At 34.5% G+C, this 18,018-nt stretch overlaps 2 protein-coding genes across 4 annotated transcripts in view; one reads left to right on the top strand and one right to left on the bottom strand.

Annotated features, from left to right (window-relative positions):
- Positions 1-18,018, bottom strand: part of GEN1 (GEN1 Holliday junction 5' flap endonuclease) — a 30,114-nt gene that overhangs the window by 7,389 nt on the left and 4,707 nt on the right. The window contains exons 2-11 of one of the 3 annotated variants that reach the window (XM_032172285.2): positions 16,308-16,483; positions 14,828-15,014; positions 11,313-11,489; positions 9,704-9,814; positions 7,579-7,652; positions 5,086-5,177; positions 3,582-3,732; positions 3,230-3,266; positions 3,063-3,143; positions 1,989-2,119 (exon numbers count right to left, since the gene is read on the bottom strand). In XM_032172285.2, the coding sequence (XP_032028176.1) occupies positions 1,989-2,119; positions 3,063-3,143; positions 3,230-3,266; positions 3,582-3,732; positions 5,086-5,177; positions 7,579-7,652; positions 9,704-9,814; positions 11,313-11,489; positions 14,828-15,014; positions 16,308-16,468 (1,202 nt within the window). In that variant the 5' untranslated portion in view covers positions 16,469-16,483. Of the gene's footprint in view, positions 1-1,988; positions 2,120-3,062; positions 3,144-3,229; positions 3,267-3,581; positions 3,733-5,085; positions 5,178-7,578; positions 7,653-9,703; positions 9,815-11,312; positions 11,490-12,507; positions 12,517-14,827; positions 15,015-16,307; positions 16,484-18,018 lie in introns of those variants that run through there. The other 2 variants (XM_032172286.2, XM_032172287.2) reach the window with 2 other exon arrangements.
- The window catches only part of SMC6 (structural maintenance of chromosomes 6), a 158,544-nt gene continuing 148,180 nt past the window's right edge, over positions 7,655-18,018 (top strand). Inside the window, exon 1 of the mRNA XM_058427001.1 lies at positions 7,655-7,751. The gene's annotated coding sequence lies outside the window, so the exon portion shown is untranslated. The remainder of the gene's footprint in view (positions 7,752-18,018) is intronic.

Raw genomic sequence — 18,018 nt, 5'->3', positions numbered from 1 at the left:
CTGGAGTGCAGTAGTGTGATCTCAGCTCACTGCAACCTCCACCTCCAAGGCTCAAGCAATCCTCCCAACTCAGCCTTCCAAGTAGCTGGGATCACAGGTGCTCTCCACCATGCCTGGCTAATTTTTTGTATTTTTGGAAGAGATGGGTCTTGAACTCCTGAGCTCAGTCGATCCACCTGATCCACCGGCCTCAGTCTCCCAAAATGCTGGGATTACAGGTGCGAGCCACCACGCCCCACCTAGCTCAAGCTTTTTTGGCAAAAATATAATATGATAATGTGGTATCTTTCTCAGTTTAACGTATTAGAAAGCATATGAAATCAGTCTATTGTCCTTTTATTGGTAATTAATCATTGAGTTAAACTGATGTCCACCGGATTTCTCCACTTTTGAAGATACCATTTTTCCTTTGTAATTAATCTGTAGAGCGGTACTTGAGACTGTGACTATCTTTTCTCTCCAGCAATCTTTCATCTAATGGTTTTAACATCCATTGACGATTGTTGCCTGATTGGTTTGGTACTTTTTAAGATATTCCTTTTATCGTTGATGTCTACAATATGCCTTGGGTATTTCATGTATTGCGACTATAATTTGGAGTATAACCATCTGTCTTAAATTTTGGAAAACTCTCAGACATCATTTCTTCAAAAATTACTTTTCAACCTTTTCTTTTATTAGCTTCTAGGAATTAATCCAAAACTACTCTTAAGCATTTTTTATATGAGTCTTTGAGATGATTTCTGTGTGACTTGTTTTCCAAATCACTGATTTTTTTTTTACCAAGTTCAGCCTAGAGTCCCCTTTATTGCTTTTTATTTCAACAACTATTTTTAAGCTAATAGTTCACTTTTTTTTTTTTTTTTGAGACGGAGTCTTTGTCCCCCAGGCTGGAGTGCAGTGGCGCGATCTCGGCTCACTGCAAGCTCCGCCTCCCGGGTTCACGTCATTCTCCTGCCTCAGCCTCCCGAGTAACTGGGACTACAGGCGCCCGCCAACACGCCCGGCTAATTTTTTGTATTTTTAGTAGAGACAGGGTTTCACCGTGTTAGCCAGGATGGTCTCGATCTCCTGACCTCATGATCCGCCTGCCTCGGCCTCCCAAAGTGCTGGGATTACAGGCTTGAGCCACTGCGCCCGCCCTATAGTTCACTTTTTATATCCATCCATTTACACGCATTCTTATAATTCTGCCTTCTGTTGCTTAGAGACATGTCTTCATGTTTTTGAGGATTCTAGCATTCTGAAAGGCCAACCACACCCACCCCTTGCATAAAACCTGTCAGACTGTTTTAAAACTTAATTTAATCTGAAGTGAATTCATGACGCAATTGTTGATTTTTAAAATATTATATTTCTTTATATGTTAAGCTTTCTTCTTCAATTCTTTTATATTTTATCTGTCTTCACTTCTATCTCTCTAGTCTTTTTGAGTAATCTCCAGTGGGCTTTCTAGGCTTCAGGCAGCATTTGGTTAGTTTTTTGTTGTCTACCCCAGCCTCTAATCTCCTGATAGGAAAAGAGAAATTCTACCCTAGCTACTGGGTTTCAAGAAATAAGCCTGACTCCATCAACATCTTGCACTTTTAGTCCCTGTTTTTTTTTTTTTCTTTCTCTGAAGCGATTTACCTCCTGGATGATACTGCTGCTTCTAGATTTAAGGCTCTGCAAAACCAGTTTTAGTTCCCACATGCCCTTTTACACATTTGTTCCTTTCCTGGTCCACTGAAATAGTTGTCTTATAAAGCCTGGGTATATCCTTTTATGCTTCTTTTTATAATCTATTATTACTATGTGTTTGAAGTAGAAAAGTATGATAAAGTATGACTTACTATGTTGTTCTGATTATAAGCCCTGAATAAGCTTTTAATATTCCAGGAGGCCTTTCCTCCACCTTTACAAAAACGAGCTTAAAGATATTAGGAATATTTTAATTACAAGATACTCAAGTAAAAACACCATATTCACCATACAGTTCTTTACATTACCGAATTGGCTGTAGTTGATTAGAGTTTCTGCTACCAAGCTTTCTTTCTATCATGTCATAACGGGTCAAAAGTACCAACAATTTCTCACACGCATAGTGACTGGGCCACTCCATTTTTTCAAGAGTAAATCTCTATAAACATAATAAAAATAAAACAAGATTTTGTTATCTCTTGGAGACAAATAGCACTCCTAGGTGATATTAATGTTTCTACCTTTAGAATTAATGTAAGTTAAAGTAGTATCAATGAGAATATTCTAGAAAGAATGAGCCTCCTAAGGAAGAATCATTATTGCATAATGATTAAGAGTGAAGCCTCTCGGTTTGAACACCAGGATGATATTTCTTAGATGTTGGGTAACTTACTTAACCTCTCTTAGCCTCAGTTTTACCATCTGTAATGTGAAAATATTATAACCCAGTTCACAGACTATAAAGATTGAGATTACATGTAATGTGTTAAACAGCAAATTTAAATGTCTAATAAATGTTGGCTGTCATTATTAATGTGGCTATCATTATTAATACTTGTAAGTACCCAGCTGTTGCAATTTACTGAGCCACTCCATGTCCCTAGCCACTATATTAGGAGTTAATATAAATAATCTCATTTAATCCTCATGGTGACTTCATGAGATAAGTAATATTATTTCTATTTTGAGAATAATACACATCTAGGGTCACACAGTAGGTGGAATACGGTCCAAATTTAAATTTAGGTCATTAATTTCAGATCTCAATGTTTTTGTAAATGATACTACCTTCCATAATTATATACTTGATCTTAACATTCTCTTGTTATTAAACCCTCTTCCCCCAAAATATCCCTGGATGCAATATATCCACATATGCTAATTAAGGCATCTTCTAAAACAGCATAACTGTACTTTGTCTTATAGTGTGCAAAGTATGGCCACTGCATGGCAAATGAGAGATTAGAAATAAAGGCTGAAAAAATATAAGAGCTGCCTGTTTTAATTTTAAACCTCCTCTCAGACCAATCAGAGTGAATATCTGTTCCTATCTTTCCAGCATATAACTTCATATGGTAAAATAAGAATTTATTTTCAGATACCTGAAACAATAACAAATCAGGTCTTCGATACGTGATAACCTTCACCAATTTATCCTTGTTTAAAAGGAATTCTTGAATAACCTAGCAAGAAAAAAGGAAATAGGAACTGAGACTTAAACTTCTAGGAAAGTTTCTAAAACGAATACAGTTGAATTACTGGATATTACCTCATGGAATGGGAATCCCTCACAACTGCAAGCTTTCCTGAAAAAAAAAAATTATATACATGTTATTACTATAATCAGACAATTTTAGACTCTGAAATCATCTCAGCCAATCTCCTCCCATTTAATAAGAAATGTGAATTTACAGTATCCCAAACAGTCAAGCTTCTCTTTGAATAACTATTACGTTACTATCTCCTAGGTTGGCTAAATTTTTGAACAGAAATGAAAAAAAATTTTGTTAAACATGTGACTAATCTAGACATGTGGGAAAAGATTATATGGAAATAATTCAACCAAAGGTATGTGTATAGGTCATGCCAGGAAAAATCATGAGTTTTTAAAAAAAACTTACTTCTTAATATTGTTCTCTACTTCATTGAGTTGCCTATCATGTTCTGTACGGTGCCACTCACAAGGGCAGCAGTATTCATAGTCGTGTGGCTCACAATATTTATCACTTTTACATAATCTGCATCCATTACGTTCATGATCCTTAGGTGAACCTTTATGGAGACCCAAAAAAAGTACAATATTTTTTGCCTTTTATAATTACTTTCTACATACATTGTTTTTGCCTGTATCTAAATTTTCCAAAATTAATATTGCCTAGCACACTACCTAGCATATAGAAAGGTTTCAATACATTTAGGATGAATAGAGTAACAGACACCATAGTAATTCTTGGGCTCAAGTAGATCTTGAGCTATTACTATCACACGACACTTTAGAAAAAAATTATTCTTCTATCTGAAAGTGTTAATTAGACACTTGAAATTATATATTTACAATAATCAACAACAGAAAACTTTCTGGTTTAAGTGGAAGCTACATGCATAAAAAGTAGAATGTAATCACTGGCAAAAAAGATTATTTACTTAATAGAATAGCTCTAATAGAATAGTTTCTTTAATGAGTGTATTAAAAGAACATAGCAGTTAATTACCTCTGCTAGTGTCTACTCTCAGTTACAGTTATTTTTAAACTATCCTTGGAACATGAACAAATGATGACTGTGGCACAGGTGTGGAAATTTAATTCCCTTTAAAAGGAAAGTGTGATTACTTTCAACGTTGTCTTGAGAATATGTAAGAGCACATATACTTGATAGGACCTAAAATTGTCATTTATAAGTTATCAAAAAACTATACAATACCATCTTATTTATAAAAACATTTATTTTCTTCCATGATTTTATCTATAATTTAATAATGTTAATAAAAATATATAAAGACAACTAGATATAGCAGAATTTCTTTCAAAAGATGAGTTAATATGATATCCTAATCTCTTTTGGGAATGAAAGGCCTTTCTGATCCAGTACGTGTTCCGTAGTGTCTTTTTTTTTTTTAAACCAGACTAATGAAGAAGATACAAGCTATTTTCAATAATAGTGAACATGTATTAGAAATTAGTTTTAAGTCACTGTCTTCACACACAAAATGCATTACAGGACAATGAAGAATCATTTAAGTAGACAAATATAAATCACCAATATATTAACAAATGGTTTCAGTTCCATTTTCCCTACGACTTATTAGTATATATTTTTTTCTTAAAATGGATTTCTATATTGAAAACATAATTTTAAGATCTAAGTAATTTGGTATCATAGTTTGAAACTGTACTTATCCTATATTTATCATCTACATCACATTATTCGTTTCAATAAACATTTACTGAGTGACTACTATGTGTATATAACAAAACTCTTGACTCCAAGGAATTCACAATCTAGTGGAGAAGACAATGTAAAACGCTTCAAAGTATTATTAATATTGGCATGTAAAAAGTACTATGTGAACAAGAATTAAAACATGGGTATGAGACACTAATAACCATTCCCTATATCTCCTTACCTGGATGGGAACATACGGAACAATGAGCCAGTTTTTTAGTGACTAGCGGTTGTGGACTAGAGTTACAAGATGTTTCATTCCACCGATTAAACCTTTAATAGAAAGTGGTTTTTAAAAAAGGAAAAAAAATGAGGTCACAAAAACGGTATGTTCTCAAATATCAGGCTGATCTATTCCCTTTCACCTACCTAATTATTTTCCCTTTGGTGGCTGATAAAGTTGCTGGCCTAGTGTGGGAAAACCCTCAGTCACAAGCTTTAAATGTGGCCCCAAGGCCCAAGGACAGCAGAACTGCAAGACAGAGAGAGAGTATATGTGTGTGTGTATCTATATATCTGTATCTCTATATTAAAAAAAAGTGTATATATATATATATATATATCTCCAATCAGCCTTTTGTTTTAAAGAATCTTAAGTTAGGCAGCAATATGTGAGTAGACTGATTTGTAAATATCTCCTTTTGATCTCTTCTCTGTTGTGCCAGAGTACAAAACAGAATCATGAACATTTCTCTATATCAGAAAGAAAAGAGTAATATATAAAATTAAATAAAACATTAATCATCCAGGTAAAAACTGTATCAAAAAGCTAAATCATCTAAAATGATCATTTCTTAATCTCTTGTGCAAAGAGTAAAACATTATCTGCTTCCTAAAAGATTTTAAGAAAAATGTATAGTACTATAAAGATTTCTACTAATTAAAAGTTAATTTCGTTTTTGGCTAAAGTTCCAGGTTAACATAAAGCCACAAAGGGTATGGTTAGGTAGTAATCATAAGACATATGTGTTCTGAATTATGTTCCTCTACGTACACAAGTTGAAGTTTTTACAAAAAGCTAAATTATCTCTTCAGGTCATTGTGCAGTATCTGGTACTTAAGAGTTACTATTTAGCTTCTGGAATTTCTAACTCATTTACTACAAAGACCAGTACAAGCCTGTTAAAAATTAGCATTAATTGCTTCCAGATAAAGAACAGCACTGCAAAAATTAAAAATAACTGAGAGGAAAAGTCAGTATATAAAACAGAATAATAGATAATTATAAAATAAATGTAATTTTATTATTTTCAAGTGTCATCAGTGCTTATTTGCTGAAACTGTTTCAATAAGAATGGTTTGGAGTTCGCCAGGTGTTATATTCACTTGCTTTTCCTTGTTTATTTTTTACAATTCCCAAATGATTCCTTAACTCACCCCCATGCCAAATTATACCTTTTCTTTCTTGCTTTGGCACAGTAATAACTGATGTCAATAATGGATTTATTGAAGTCTTAGATTTATCAACAGTTTTACAGCTAAAAGAGACGTATCATAGGAAAGAATACGGTGATTCGATGTATTTTTCATGGTCATTACTTTTTCATTTTTACCTCTTAACATTTTTTTCAGGCACTTGCCATCTTGAACCTGCTGGAGGCCAAGACTGTTTTCAGTTTTGCAGTGTCCTAGTTCCTTTCTTACTGATTATATACCTATCATCATTAATATTAATTTTTATAAAGCATTGCTTTCATCAGTAAATATAATTCGTTTTTGAGATAGTAAATAGCAAAGTTTGTTAACTTCTATGTAATCTGCAGCTTGTTCTGAATCCTCAAACTATAGAGACTAAATGAATGTTATTATTAAATATGTACCTATAAAGCAAAGGCCAGTTGAGTAAGATTTCAATTAATATTGCTTATTATTAAATATTTACAACATGCCACAGACATTTCATTTATAGAAAGAAAATACAATATCAAAGTATTAAATACAAAATTATTTTAATGTCATGTTTATCTTTACCTTTTGGTAAAAGGGTTTAAAATAACTAGTGGCAAAATGCCCATGGTCATACATAAATGCACTTGACATTGTACTAAATGTGTTTAGTGAGCTAATAATAGATTTTTAAAAATGCAGTATGGTGGCTGGGCACCGTGGCTCATGCCTGTAATCCTAACACTTTGGGAAACCGAGACAGGGGGATCACTTGAGCCCAGGAGTTCAAGACGAGCCTGGGCAACATAGGGAGACCCTATCTCTACAAAAAAAAAAAAAAAAAATTAATATATTAACATGTTTAATATAAATAATATATATATTTTAAATGCAGTATGGTGGCTGGGCACAGTGGTGCATATCTGTTGTCCCAGTTACTCAGGAGGCTGAAGTGGGAGGATCACTTGACTCCGGCAGGTTGAGATTGCAGTGAGCAGTGATTGTGCCACTGCACTGCAGCCTGGGCGACACAGTGAGACCTTGTCTCCAAAAAAAGAAAAAAAAATGCAGTACGGCTCAGAACATGTATTCTCATCCTTCCTTTGGAAAATTTCAAAATAAATAATAATAAATTATCTTAAATCAAAATATAGGTCAGTTTAAAAATACAAAACCCTTTTTTGGAAAACAATTGTTTTTTGTACAACAATTGTTTTTTGTACTATTCGTTATTAAGTTCAGCGAGAATAAAAGTTCAATGTCACAAGAGAAAGTAATTATTAGTTACCTCTGAAGTAAACTTTGCCCTTTCAAAATCTGTATAAGTTTTAATGCTTGCTCTTTTCCAACTCCAGGGACTCCCTTTCAGAAAGTGGACAAAAAAATAATTCCAATGTTAATCACTAGGAATGGTTGAAAGTACATTAATTGAACGGAAGAGTCTGCAGCTGAAAGAATGAGGTAACTCTTAAATAAAGATAGGAAAAGATGTGCAAGATACATTGCTATGCATAAAACAAAAACTGCACAGTAGTGTGTATGATCAGGATTTGTAAAGTAAATGACAATTACACTGTTATCTATGTAAACAAAAAATTCAGAGAGTTACGTACCAAACCACTGATGGTGTTTATTTTAGGGAAGGGGAGGGTCATAATTTTAGAGGGCTTTCATTTACTATGTTAATTATTTGGATAATATTTTAATTTAACCTAACTTTATGTTTGTAATCAGGAAAAAGCAAGTTCATTTAATTACATGAACATTTAATATTCCAAAACCCAGACATAAACAGAGAACAAAGGAATGTTTTAACTCTTGAAATTAAAAACTTAAGAAAATTTAAAGTATGAATTTCCAATATACAAAAATGATATGCCTTAATGTATATTCCTGTCACAATTTCTGATTTAAACTGAGTCTTCCAGCCCCTATAAGTGTATGAATATGTCCTTAGAAGCAGAGCTGTTATTTAACCAGTACGCACTAGGATTGACACACTCACGTTAACTGGTTAGTAAATAGCTACTGCCCAAGCATTCTGAGTATCTGCCTGCACAGGAATGTTCTATCTAACTTGAACACTTCCCAATCCACCTATACCCAGAATCCAGCTACTAAAAGGAGAGTCTATGGCACAGCAGGGATACCCAGAAGTCTCTTCCATCTCTATTGCCTGTCTTTGGCATACACGTTATCAGATATCTTGAATATCATTCTTCTTGTATTAGCATTAGCTTTAAGTTTTTGAAGGCGGATCAAGTTAGTACATAGTCTTAAAAATCTTTAAGCACAACAATGTAAGTACATAGCAGTTTTGGTTTTAAAAAACACAAAAGGTCAATATAGCTATGGCTAATGCATAATTTAAATACCACTGTAGCTAAAGTTGGTTTCTGTGAGTTCAAGTCAGCAAATTTTTTCTTAAATTAAACATTGGGCTGTTTATAGATATTAATTATGATATAATTTTATTTAGGAAATAGTCTTCTACTTTAGAAGGAGAATTACAACAAAATAATGGTTTGTGGTATTTAAAAGTTTCTTTCCTCCTGCTTTCTCTTCCTAACAGTTTAAGAAAAGTTCTTTGATAATATAAGTTATAAATTAGGCTTAATAATTTTATTATCCTGCTATATTTTCCTTTCTCCTGAGGTTAGATGGAAAAAAAATTACATGTCATTCTTCTTTATACTTCTCTTGGGAATAGAGGTAAAATGAGGGATTTGTAAGGATGCAGAAATAATCAGTAGGAACATAATAAGGGAACTACATAGTAAGACCTACAATACCAGTCATTTCATATTTTTAAACACTACATTTAAGAAAATGGGATTATTCTCATAATACTTAACTCATCACTCACCTGTTATACCTATTTGTTACAGAGCACTAGATTGTGCATATTAAGATATAAATATTTCCATGAACAAAACCCAGCACAACACTGAGAGGCATGGAAATATGAATGGCTTATCCCAATTATCACGTGACTTAGCAACAGTAGTAGCATTGAGCATGTGCACAAAGAATACTGAAAACTAAAAAATAGAAAAAAGGGTGAAAGAAACTAACAATGGCATAATACAAGAAAAGAATAACTCCTATATTTATTTAAAAGGATAGTCAAACATAAACATGAATCTCTTAATCTAGAGTTAACAGTTTACTGAGATTCAAGCTGCGGTACTACATTATTCTATTCTTGCTTATAATATTAAGTGTCACAAGTCAGCTTTTTAGTGCCATCTGAAATGCTGATTATTTTAGTCACTGAATAGCTTATTATGCCAGAAATTATATTTTAAATTCTATTTTTAATCATATAGCCATATTATATTCATATTTATACAGCACATAAAGTACGAAAAAGACTTTATGAATAGCAAGTAAATATGACAATTTCAGCTTACCTTTGGGAGATAATCACAGCCAAGAAGTATTGCTAATCCAACCAGAGCATCTCTATCCAAACCTAGTTTACTCTTGATAGATGACATTGTGTAACAGTCAACATGTGGGTCCTAAAGAAAGTACAGATTTAGTTTAATCCTCAAAAAGTACATATTTATACATTAAACAACACTACAAAAATAATTTGTCAATGTTATCTTTAAATGTTTAATAATTCCAGGCTAGGCATGGTGGCTCATGCCTGTAATCCCAGCACTTTGAGAGGCCAAGGCGGGTGGATCACTTGAGGTCAGGAGTTTGAGACCAGCCTGGCCAACATGGTGAAACCCCATCTCTACTAGAAATACAAAAAAATTAGCCAGGCATGGTGGCATGTCCCTGTAGTCCCAGTTACTCGGGAGGCTGAGGCACAAGAATTACTTGAACCCGCGAGGAGGAGGTTGCAGTGAGCCGAGATCACACCACTGCATTTCAGCCTGGGCAACACAGTGAGACTAAGTCTCAAAAAAGAAAAAAAGTTTAATTATTCCAAAAAAATTATATAAGAAAATTATCCTGATCAGAATCTTTATAGAATCTGACATTTCAATATACGGAAATAAAGTTGTAGTTTCAAAAATGGCTTAAAAATAACTATGCTAGCCAATTTTTTCCATTTTACTGCTTTCTGGTGTCTAAAAAATATAGATTTCCATCTTACAAAATAAAATGCTGTAACATACATATATGTATGTTATAGAAAGTAAACATTCCCCGTAATTGCACTGCCTAAACTATCATTAATAGCTTGGTGCATATTCTTCCAAAAAAACCATCTTCTTTGATACATATATATGAGTATTTATTGTTAATTATGTTTTTAAGTAAAAGTAGGATTACATAAAAATACTATTTTGCGAATTTTCCACCATTAATATGTCTGGATATCTTTTATGTCAATAATAGCCTTTTCAATGACTGCACTGTATTACATCATATGGACTCTGAAACAGTGTTTCTCAATGGGGGTGCTAATATTACCATTTCGGGAGGGATAACAGAAATGTCTGGCAGAAGGTTTAGTTTGGTTGGCACCAAGCCACCACATATCTATAGTCTCCTTTGCCCAAGCCTAAACTGTTACAACCAAAATGTCTCCCAGCAGTATCTCTCCAACTGGGAACCAGTAAGTGTGAAGGATTTAACCATGTCCCTATCAATGAGCACTCGAGCTGCTTGCCAAATTTTTGTAATTATTAACAATGCTACAGTGAACATCTTTATATCTCTCTCTTTGCATATTTGGAGGTATTTCTGAGGACGAAACACTAAACTGGAAATTCAGGATCAAAGCAACACATTTTCATATGTAATTCGTGATGTATTTTTAAAACTGATTTAGAATCAAACCATGTGAAACAAACAAGTCAAGTTCTTACGAGACAAATCCACATTTTGAAGAGAATGAACTATGTGGCAATGATTTTTAATAATAGTAAGCATTTTATTTAGCAATTGCTATGTGCAAGGCATTACAGTAAGCATTTTATATCTACTATTTCATTTAATCAGCCCTTTAAAAAAGATAGTTCTTAAACAAATGCTGAAAAAGAGAAAGAAAATAACCACCTTTGTATTCATAGTGAAATTCCTGTAAACAGTCTGGGCCCCATAAAGGAAAGTATCTCCGTCATTGGTGAGGCAGCCATTGACATGACCACCAGCATTGAGATAAGCACACATGGCTTCAGCTTCCCCAGCAGCCTGAACCCAGGGGATTCCTAAGCATTCGAGCATATGGAGGCACTGAAAACAAAAAGCAGGTGCAAGATGTTAAAGAATGTTTTCACTGCTCATTTATTTACTATTAAACCTATTTCTGTATTACAAATATTAATACTAGTTATTTTGGTGTTTTAAAAATTACGATATTTAAGAAACACTTAGAAATTTGAACAATGACTGAATATTTGAGGGCTTTAAGGAATGAACTGCCAAACTTTAAGGTGTGCTAATAAAAATTATATTGTGGTTATGTTTCTTTTTCTTTTTTAGGAATCATCTTTTAGAAAAGATGAAGTACTGGGAATGATACAATATTATGTCTAGGATTTGCTTCAAAATGATGTGTAGATGGGGAATAGATGAAACAAGATGAGCCAAGATAATGGTTTAAGATTGGTGATGGGTTACTTTTGTGTTGATTTAAATTTTCTGTAATAAAAAATTAAGATTTTAATGTTAATTACAAAGTAATCCATATTCACATTTCATTGCTATTATAGTCAGATTCTGAAAATATCTTTAAATAATAATTAATCACATTAAGATTTACATCTACAAGACCTCAGTAATTTTTCTCACATGATGGTCAACCCAATATGCGTACTTCCAAAGAAGATGCTATCATACAGTTTTGGCTTGAATTTTAATGTTTGCATTTTTTCTCATCTTGCCTTCCCTGTACAATGAAACTCTCATATTGTGGGAAACTGTGGAGGAGTCAGCTGTCAGCGTCCTCCTAGGAAATCAAATGTTTGTGCAGAATGATTACATCATTTGGCTGATGCACAAATAATTTGCTGTGAGTTTCCTTTGGTTTATGATTTTAACCCAGCTGGGTAGCTGGTAGTCTGGCCTTATAGCCTAGTTCATTCTTTCTTGTCATACACCATTCTTTTTTGTCATGTATCATTCTCTATCAGGGACTACTGAGTATAGCAGGGAGAAAAGGCTACTTACTTGTAGTTTCTAGAGACTGACAGAATAAATATTATCTCTTGCTTTGATCAATCACTTCCATGCCACATTACATAATAAATACCTCTGTCAGATGTTGCCCAAGGCGGACAAGGTTCAAAAAGTCAAAGTACTACGTTGAAAAATATCACTTCTCAGGACGCTGGCCCCGTGATTTTAGAGAGACAGTTTTGTGACAGTGTTGCTTCAACCTTACCCCTAGGTAAAAAATAGCTTTTCATAATACAGTTATTTCAACTTCTTGTACTATTTGCCACTTCAAATTTTTTCAAAGAACCAGCACAGAATTTCCTATAAGTCTGTCGCAATTTTTCCCACTCTATGTCTCTACCATGTGGGGTGGAGGTGGTATTGGAGGACGACTAATTTGTGCTTTTCATGCTAATACCTAAAAGATAGCAGTGGATTAGGAGGAAGCAGGGCCTAGCAACTGAAGAGTACAGAAATATAAAAATGACTAATAGGCAATACTGAACTGACACAAAATGCCTAAGAACACCATAATTACTGCAGCAATAAAGAAACAGGAATGGAGCAATTTTCTTAAGAAGAGATGGACAGCTCTTTTTTTGTTTTATGCTGGTTCTTTAACACTCTAAGATTGAGGACCATGAATATTTCCAGGAACTGATTATACAAGAAGTAATCAGAACTCAGCACAGATACTTTCTTCAACTGCTGATAGTCATTAAGGTGGAATATTCACTAATTGAAAACTATTTTTAAACCTAAGAGTAGAAAATAAAATTTCAGAAGAGAAAAATGGCATAAATTTTTAACTAAAATTAAAAAGAAAAACAAATTCAAAGCAAACATGATAAAAGCTTATATCCTTAATACATAAAGAACTTGCACAAAAGAAAAATTAAAACCTCAAGAGGTAAGTAGGTAAAGGACATGATAGCCATTACCCAAAAGGGGACTAAAAATAGGTGAAATGTTTAACGTTACTATTAAAAGACAAATGCATATTAAATATGTTTGTTGTTGCACACTAAATATTACAAAGATAAGCCTCCTAACATCCAATGTTCTTGTGAGTGCACTGACAATGCTTCTCTGACATCTGCATTAGCAGAAATTAATCAGCAAGAGCAATAAAATCATTCCAAAACTTTGACCCATCAATCCAACATTGGGTAATTTTATCTAAAATTTCAAAACACAAGAAAACATTATATACACAACAAATGTTAATCACACTTTCATGTATAGTAGAGAAAAACTAAAAAAGTAAATAACATATATAATCAGGGATATGATTCATAGCTTCATAGATGTTGCACAACCACTACAAGTTATGATTTTGATTAGAATGTGACAAAAGGGAAATATGACAACATGAAGCATTAAGTGAAAAGGCCAGGTTAAAAATCATGTGTACTACTACAACTCTTTAAAAATACATACATTTGAAAACAGACAAAAAAGGCCGGGCGTGGTGGCTCACGCCTGTAATCCCAGCACTTTGGGAAGCCAAGGTGGGTGGATCACGAAGTCAGGAGATCGAGACCATTCTGGCTAACACGGTGAAACCCTGTCTCTACTAAAAAAAAAAAAAAAAAAAAAAAAAAATTAGCTGGGTGTGGTGGCGGGTGCCTGTAGTCCCAGCTACTCGGGAGGCTGAGGCAGGAGAATGGTGAGAACCCAGGAGGTGGAACTTGCAGTGAGCCTAAATTGTGCCACTGCACTCCAGCCTGGGCGACAGAGCGAGACTCCGTCTCAAAAAAACAAACAAAAAAAAACAAAACAACAACAACAACAACAACAAAAAAAAAACAGACAAAAAAAAGCTTCCTATTGTTTTAATTATATATTATAAGTGATTTCTTTCTTAAGTTTTATACAAATATAAAATATAGCAATATTAAAGTAACGTATAAATAATACATTATAATGTAACAACAGTTTTTAAAATTACAAGCCCTAAGGGAAGCCAAATATGTATTCTGTATATGAACTATCATGAATTCTGAATGAGTGAAGTAAGAATTAATGAGATCTCATGTATTCTGGGAATTCTTTAAGTCCTGAAGGTGTTATAAAAGGTAATATGATCAAGTTCCTACTATATACTAGTTGCTTTAGATATACTTTCTCTTATTTTTATCACATCCCTGCTGAGTATTACTTTGCCATTTCACCAGGTAACATACAAGGTAGAGATAGGTTACAAATTTTGCTCAATGTCTCAGAGTTTCTACATACCAGTGCCAGGAATGAAACTCAGGTCAATTTCACTCTAAAAAATAAACTCTTTTCTCTATGCACACTGCCCTGCTAGTCACAATAAAATTAATCAGTATTAAAGATGACAAACTATTAAGAGTAAAATGCACCCTTTAATTCAAATCAGAATTACTGAATCAAATCTGAATGCTCACCTCTCTTAAGACTGATGTAAAATGTGATCTCCCTGTTTTCTGAGACCACGATTTTCCAGAAGACCCATACCGAGTCTGATTCCTCTTGCTTATGACATCAGCTTTCAGCTTTGGTGGTTCCCCTTCCATAACAAATACCAGTTTTACATCCATTTGTGTTAAATATGAGATACGAAAAAATAAGTTCCTGAAATATATAAATTAGTAATATATTAATCATCATACACTGATAGTAAAAGTCAAAATAGTATAACACAAAGGCAAGAACATTAGACTGGTATCAAAAATGTTAATGTAATAACATTTTACTTAAGGTTTTAATTAGAGTGGAAAACCACTGAATTTTTTTTTTCTTTGACAGAGTCTCACTCTGTCACCCAGGCTGGAGTGCAGTGGCATGATCTTGTCTCAGTGCAGCCTCAATCTCCTGGCTCAAGTGATCTTCTTGCCTCAGTCCCCAAGTAGCTGGGACTACAGGTGTGTGCCACCATGCCCGGCTAATTTTCTGTATTTTTTGTAGAGATGGGGTTTCACCATGTTGCCCACGCTGGTCTTGAACTCCTGAACTCAAGTAATCCGCCAATCTCAGCCTCGCAAAGTGCTAGGAATACAAGTGTGAGCCACTGTGCCCGGCCAAAACCACTGATTTTTTTTTTTTTTTTTTTTCAAGACGGAGTCTCACTCTGTTGCCCAGGCTGGAGTGCAGTGGCGTGATCTCGGCTCACTGCAACCTCCGCCTCCCAGGTTCAAGTGATTCTCCTGCCTCAGCATCCCAAGTAGCTGGGATTACGGGCACCCGCCACCACACCCAGCTAATTTTTTTTATTTTTAGTAGAGATGGGGTTTCTCCATCTTGGCCACGCTGGCCTCAAACTCCTGACCTCGTGATCCACCCGCCTTGGCCTCCCAAAGTGCTGAGATTACAGGCATGAGCCACCGCGCCCGGCCAAACCACTGAATATTTTTAAGCGACAAAGATTTATGATTATTCTAATTGCTATGTGGAAAATGGTTTGGGGTAGGGGAGGCCAAGAGCAAGAAACTAGTGAAGATGGCACTTCAGGAGTATAGATGAGAGATGAGGTTGGCATAGACTGAGGTGGTGCCTCTGGACACTGAGATAAGTTTGTGAACATAAAGTATATTTTGGAGGTAGAACTGGCAAAACTTACTGATGGATTAGATGTGGACAGAAGTAAAATAGGGAGAAAATATCTCCCAAATCTCTGGCTTTTAGTATCTGAAGCATCCTAGTGGATACGTTAAGTAGGAGATAGATATGTGAGTCTGGAGCTCAAAGGGTAAGAGGTACAAATCTGAGTCCTTAATATAAAGATGGTGAATCTAGACATGTTAAATAGATCTTGAAACCTCAAAATGTAAAATAACAACGACAAAAGAAAAAAAAAGGTGAAACAAAATCAAGACACCAAGACTGTTTATACATCATACGTTTATAGTCTAAGAACTTTTACTATACCTGAGATGGGGCTTCATGACGCTGCCCATCATTTTTTTGACTGACTGTGCCTCACACACCCAGAGACTCAGATCAACTGCAATGGTTTTCCCACCAAGATTACGCAAGGGGATGTGTTGCTTAACAGGCTCCAAAATTTGCCACAAGTCATTCACTCCCATTCTGGTGATTATCTGCTGTTATATGAAACACACTTTACAAATTATTGTTAAAGAAACAGAAGCTCATTAACAGGAATTCAAACAATATATTATAAGCCAGTTCAGGATAATTCATAGAGGATATTCCTTATTTCTTTCATCAGTCAGCTTTTCAAAATGAATCAAGAACACCTGAAATGTTAAAATGGCGGTAACTGGCTTTTTCCCAGCTAAAAACAAGAGCTAACAAATGCAGAGATGGGTACAGAATGCAAGGATGCTGTAAATGATTTTTGTCTACTTGAAAATTCACTCCTTGATTTACATACTTAGAGAATGGGACTAATTCTCTATCATACCCAGGAAAAACAAAGACAAAAACAAAAGCAAGGAAGCACACAAACTAAAAAAAATGGAGTTAATAAAGGAAAACTTAGAAAAGTGAGGGAAGAATAAACAAGAGAGAAAATGAAGTTGGAGGAATACTGATGGACATAACTTTCTTAAAAGGGCATTGGCTTTTTAAATTGCAAGGTCACATAATGTTCATTGTAGAAAAAGAAAAAAACTTTTAATCACTTATAACTTTTAACCACCACCCAAAGAAAACTAAAGTTAAATCTTTTTCCACGTACATTACATTTTAAAAACAAAATTGGCTTAAACTTTGCTACTGTTATCTGGTTTGGTATTTTCTATAGGCCAGCTTTTCCTTATTATATATCTATATTTGGTTTTCTTTCCCTTTGTTATTATTTGGTAAAGACATTAAGTAGCACGTGCAATGAAAATTCAATCTGACGACACAAATACAACCCAGATTATCCTCTAAATAATGACCTTAATTCATTCCAAAAACACAAGGTAGGAGACAAGAATATATTAAGTCAAAAGACTATCACCTTTATGCAGAAACCTTCTGAATAAAAAGTACTGTATTGTCTGTACCTTTAACAGAGTTTGTTCTAAAGGTAAATTTTCTCAAATTGCACATAGGTGCAAAGAAAATACATGCTGGAAGGGTTGCTGTCTGTGACTTACCCTGTTTTTCTGAACCTGAATTTTAGTGTGGCCAGTGCCGCCGTAAGTATTATTCCTTTTTTTTTTTTTTTTTTGAGACAGGGTCTCGCTCTGTCACCCTGGCTGGAGTGCAGTGGCGAGATCTCGGCTCAGTGCAACCTCTGCCTTCCAGGTTCAAGTGATCTGCCTGCCTCAGCCTCCCAAAGTGCTGGGATTACAGGCGTGAGCCACCATACCCAGCCCTGCCATGAGAATTATTCTGTGTACTCATTTCTACGAAGTGTACAGTGACATCTATGGATGTCACTTTACAGATAAAAATATACAGATTTAAAGGTAAAGAAAGTATTTGGTAATAACAGTGGCCCAGAACTAATATTGTCTATTTCACATCCTGAAGCCCCACTGGTGGCATTAATTCAGTTACTGTGAAAAGTTGTGGTTAATTCTGGAAAAAGAGTGGGGTACATATATTCTCAAAGTCATTATTATGAAGAGAAATGAGACAAATTATTAACCCATCAGAACACATTAAACCAAAAGTCTGAGAA

This window comes from Hylobates moloch, unplaced genomic scaffold (assembly GCF_009828535.3).
Source record: "Hylobates moloch isolate HMO894 unplaced genomic scaffold, HMol_V3 SCAFFOLD_13, whole genome shotgun sequence".
In the NCBI taxonomy this organism is placed as follows: domain Eukaryota; kingdom Metazoa; phylum Chordata; class Mammalia; order Primates; family Hylobatidae; genus Hylobates; species Hylobates moloch.
Note: the sequence above shows the minus strand (reverse complement) of the source record. Positions and strands in the feature narration are given on the sequence as shown.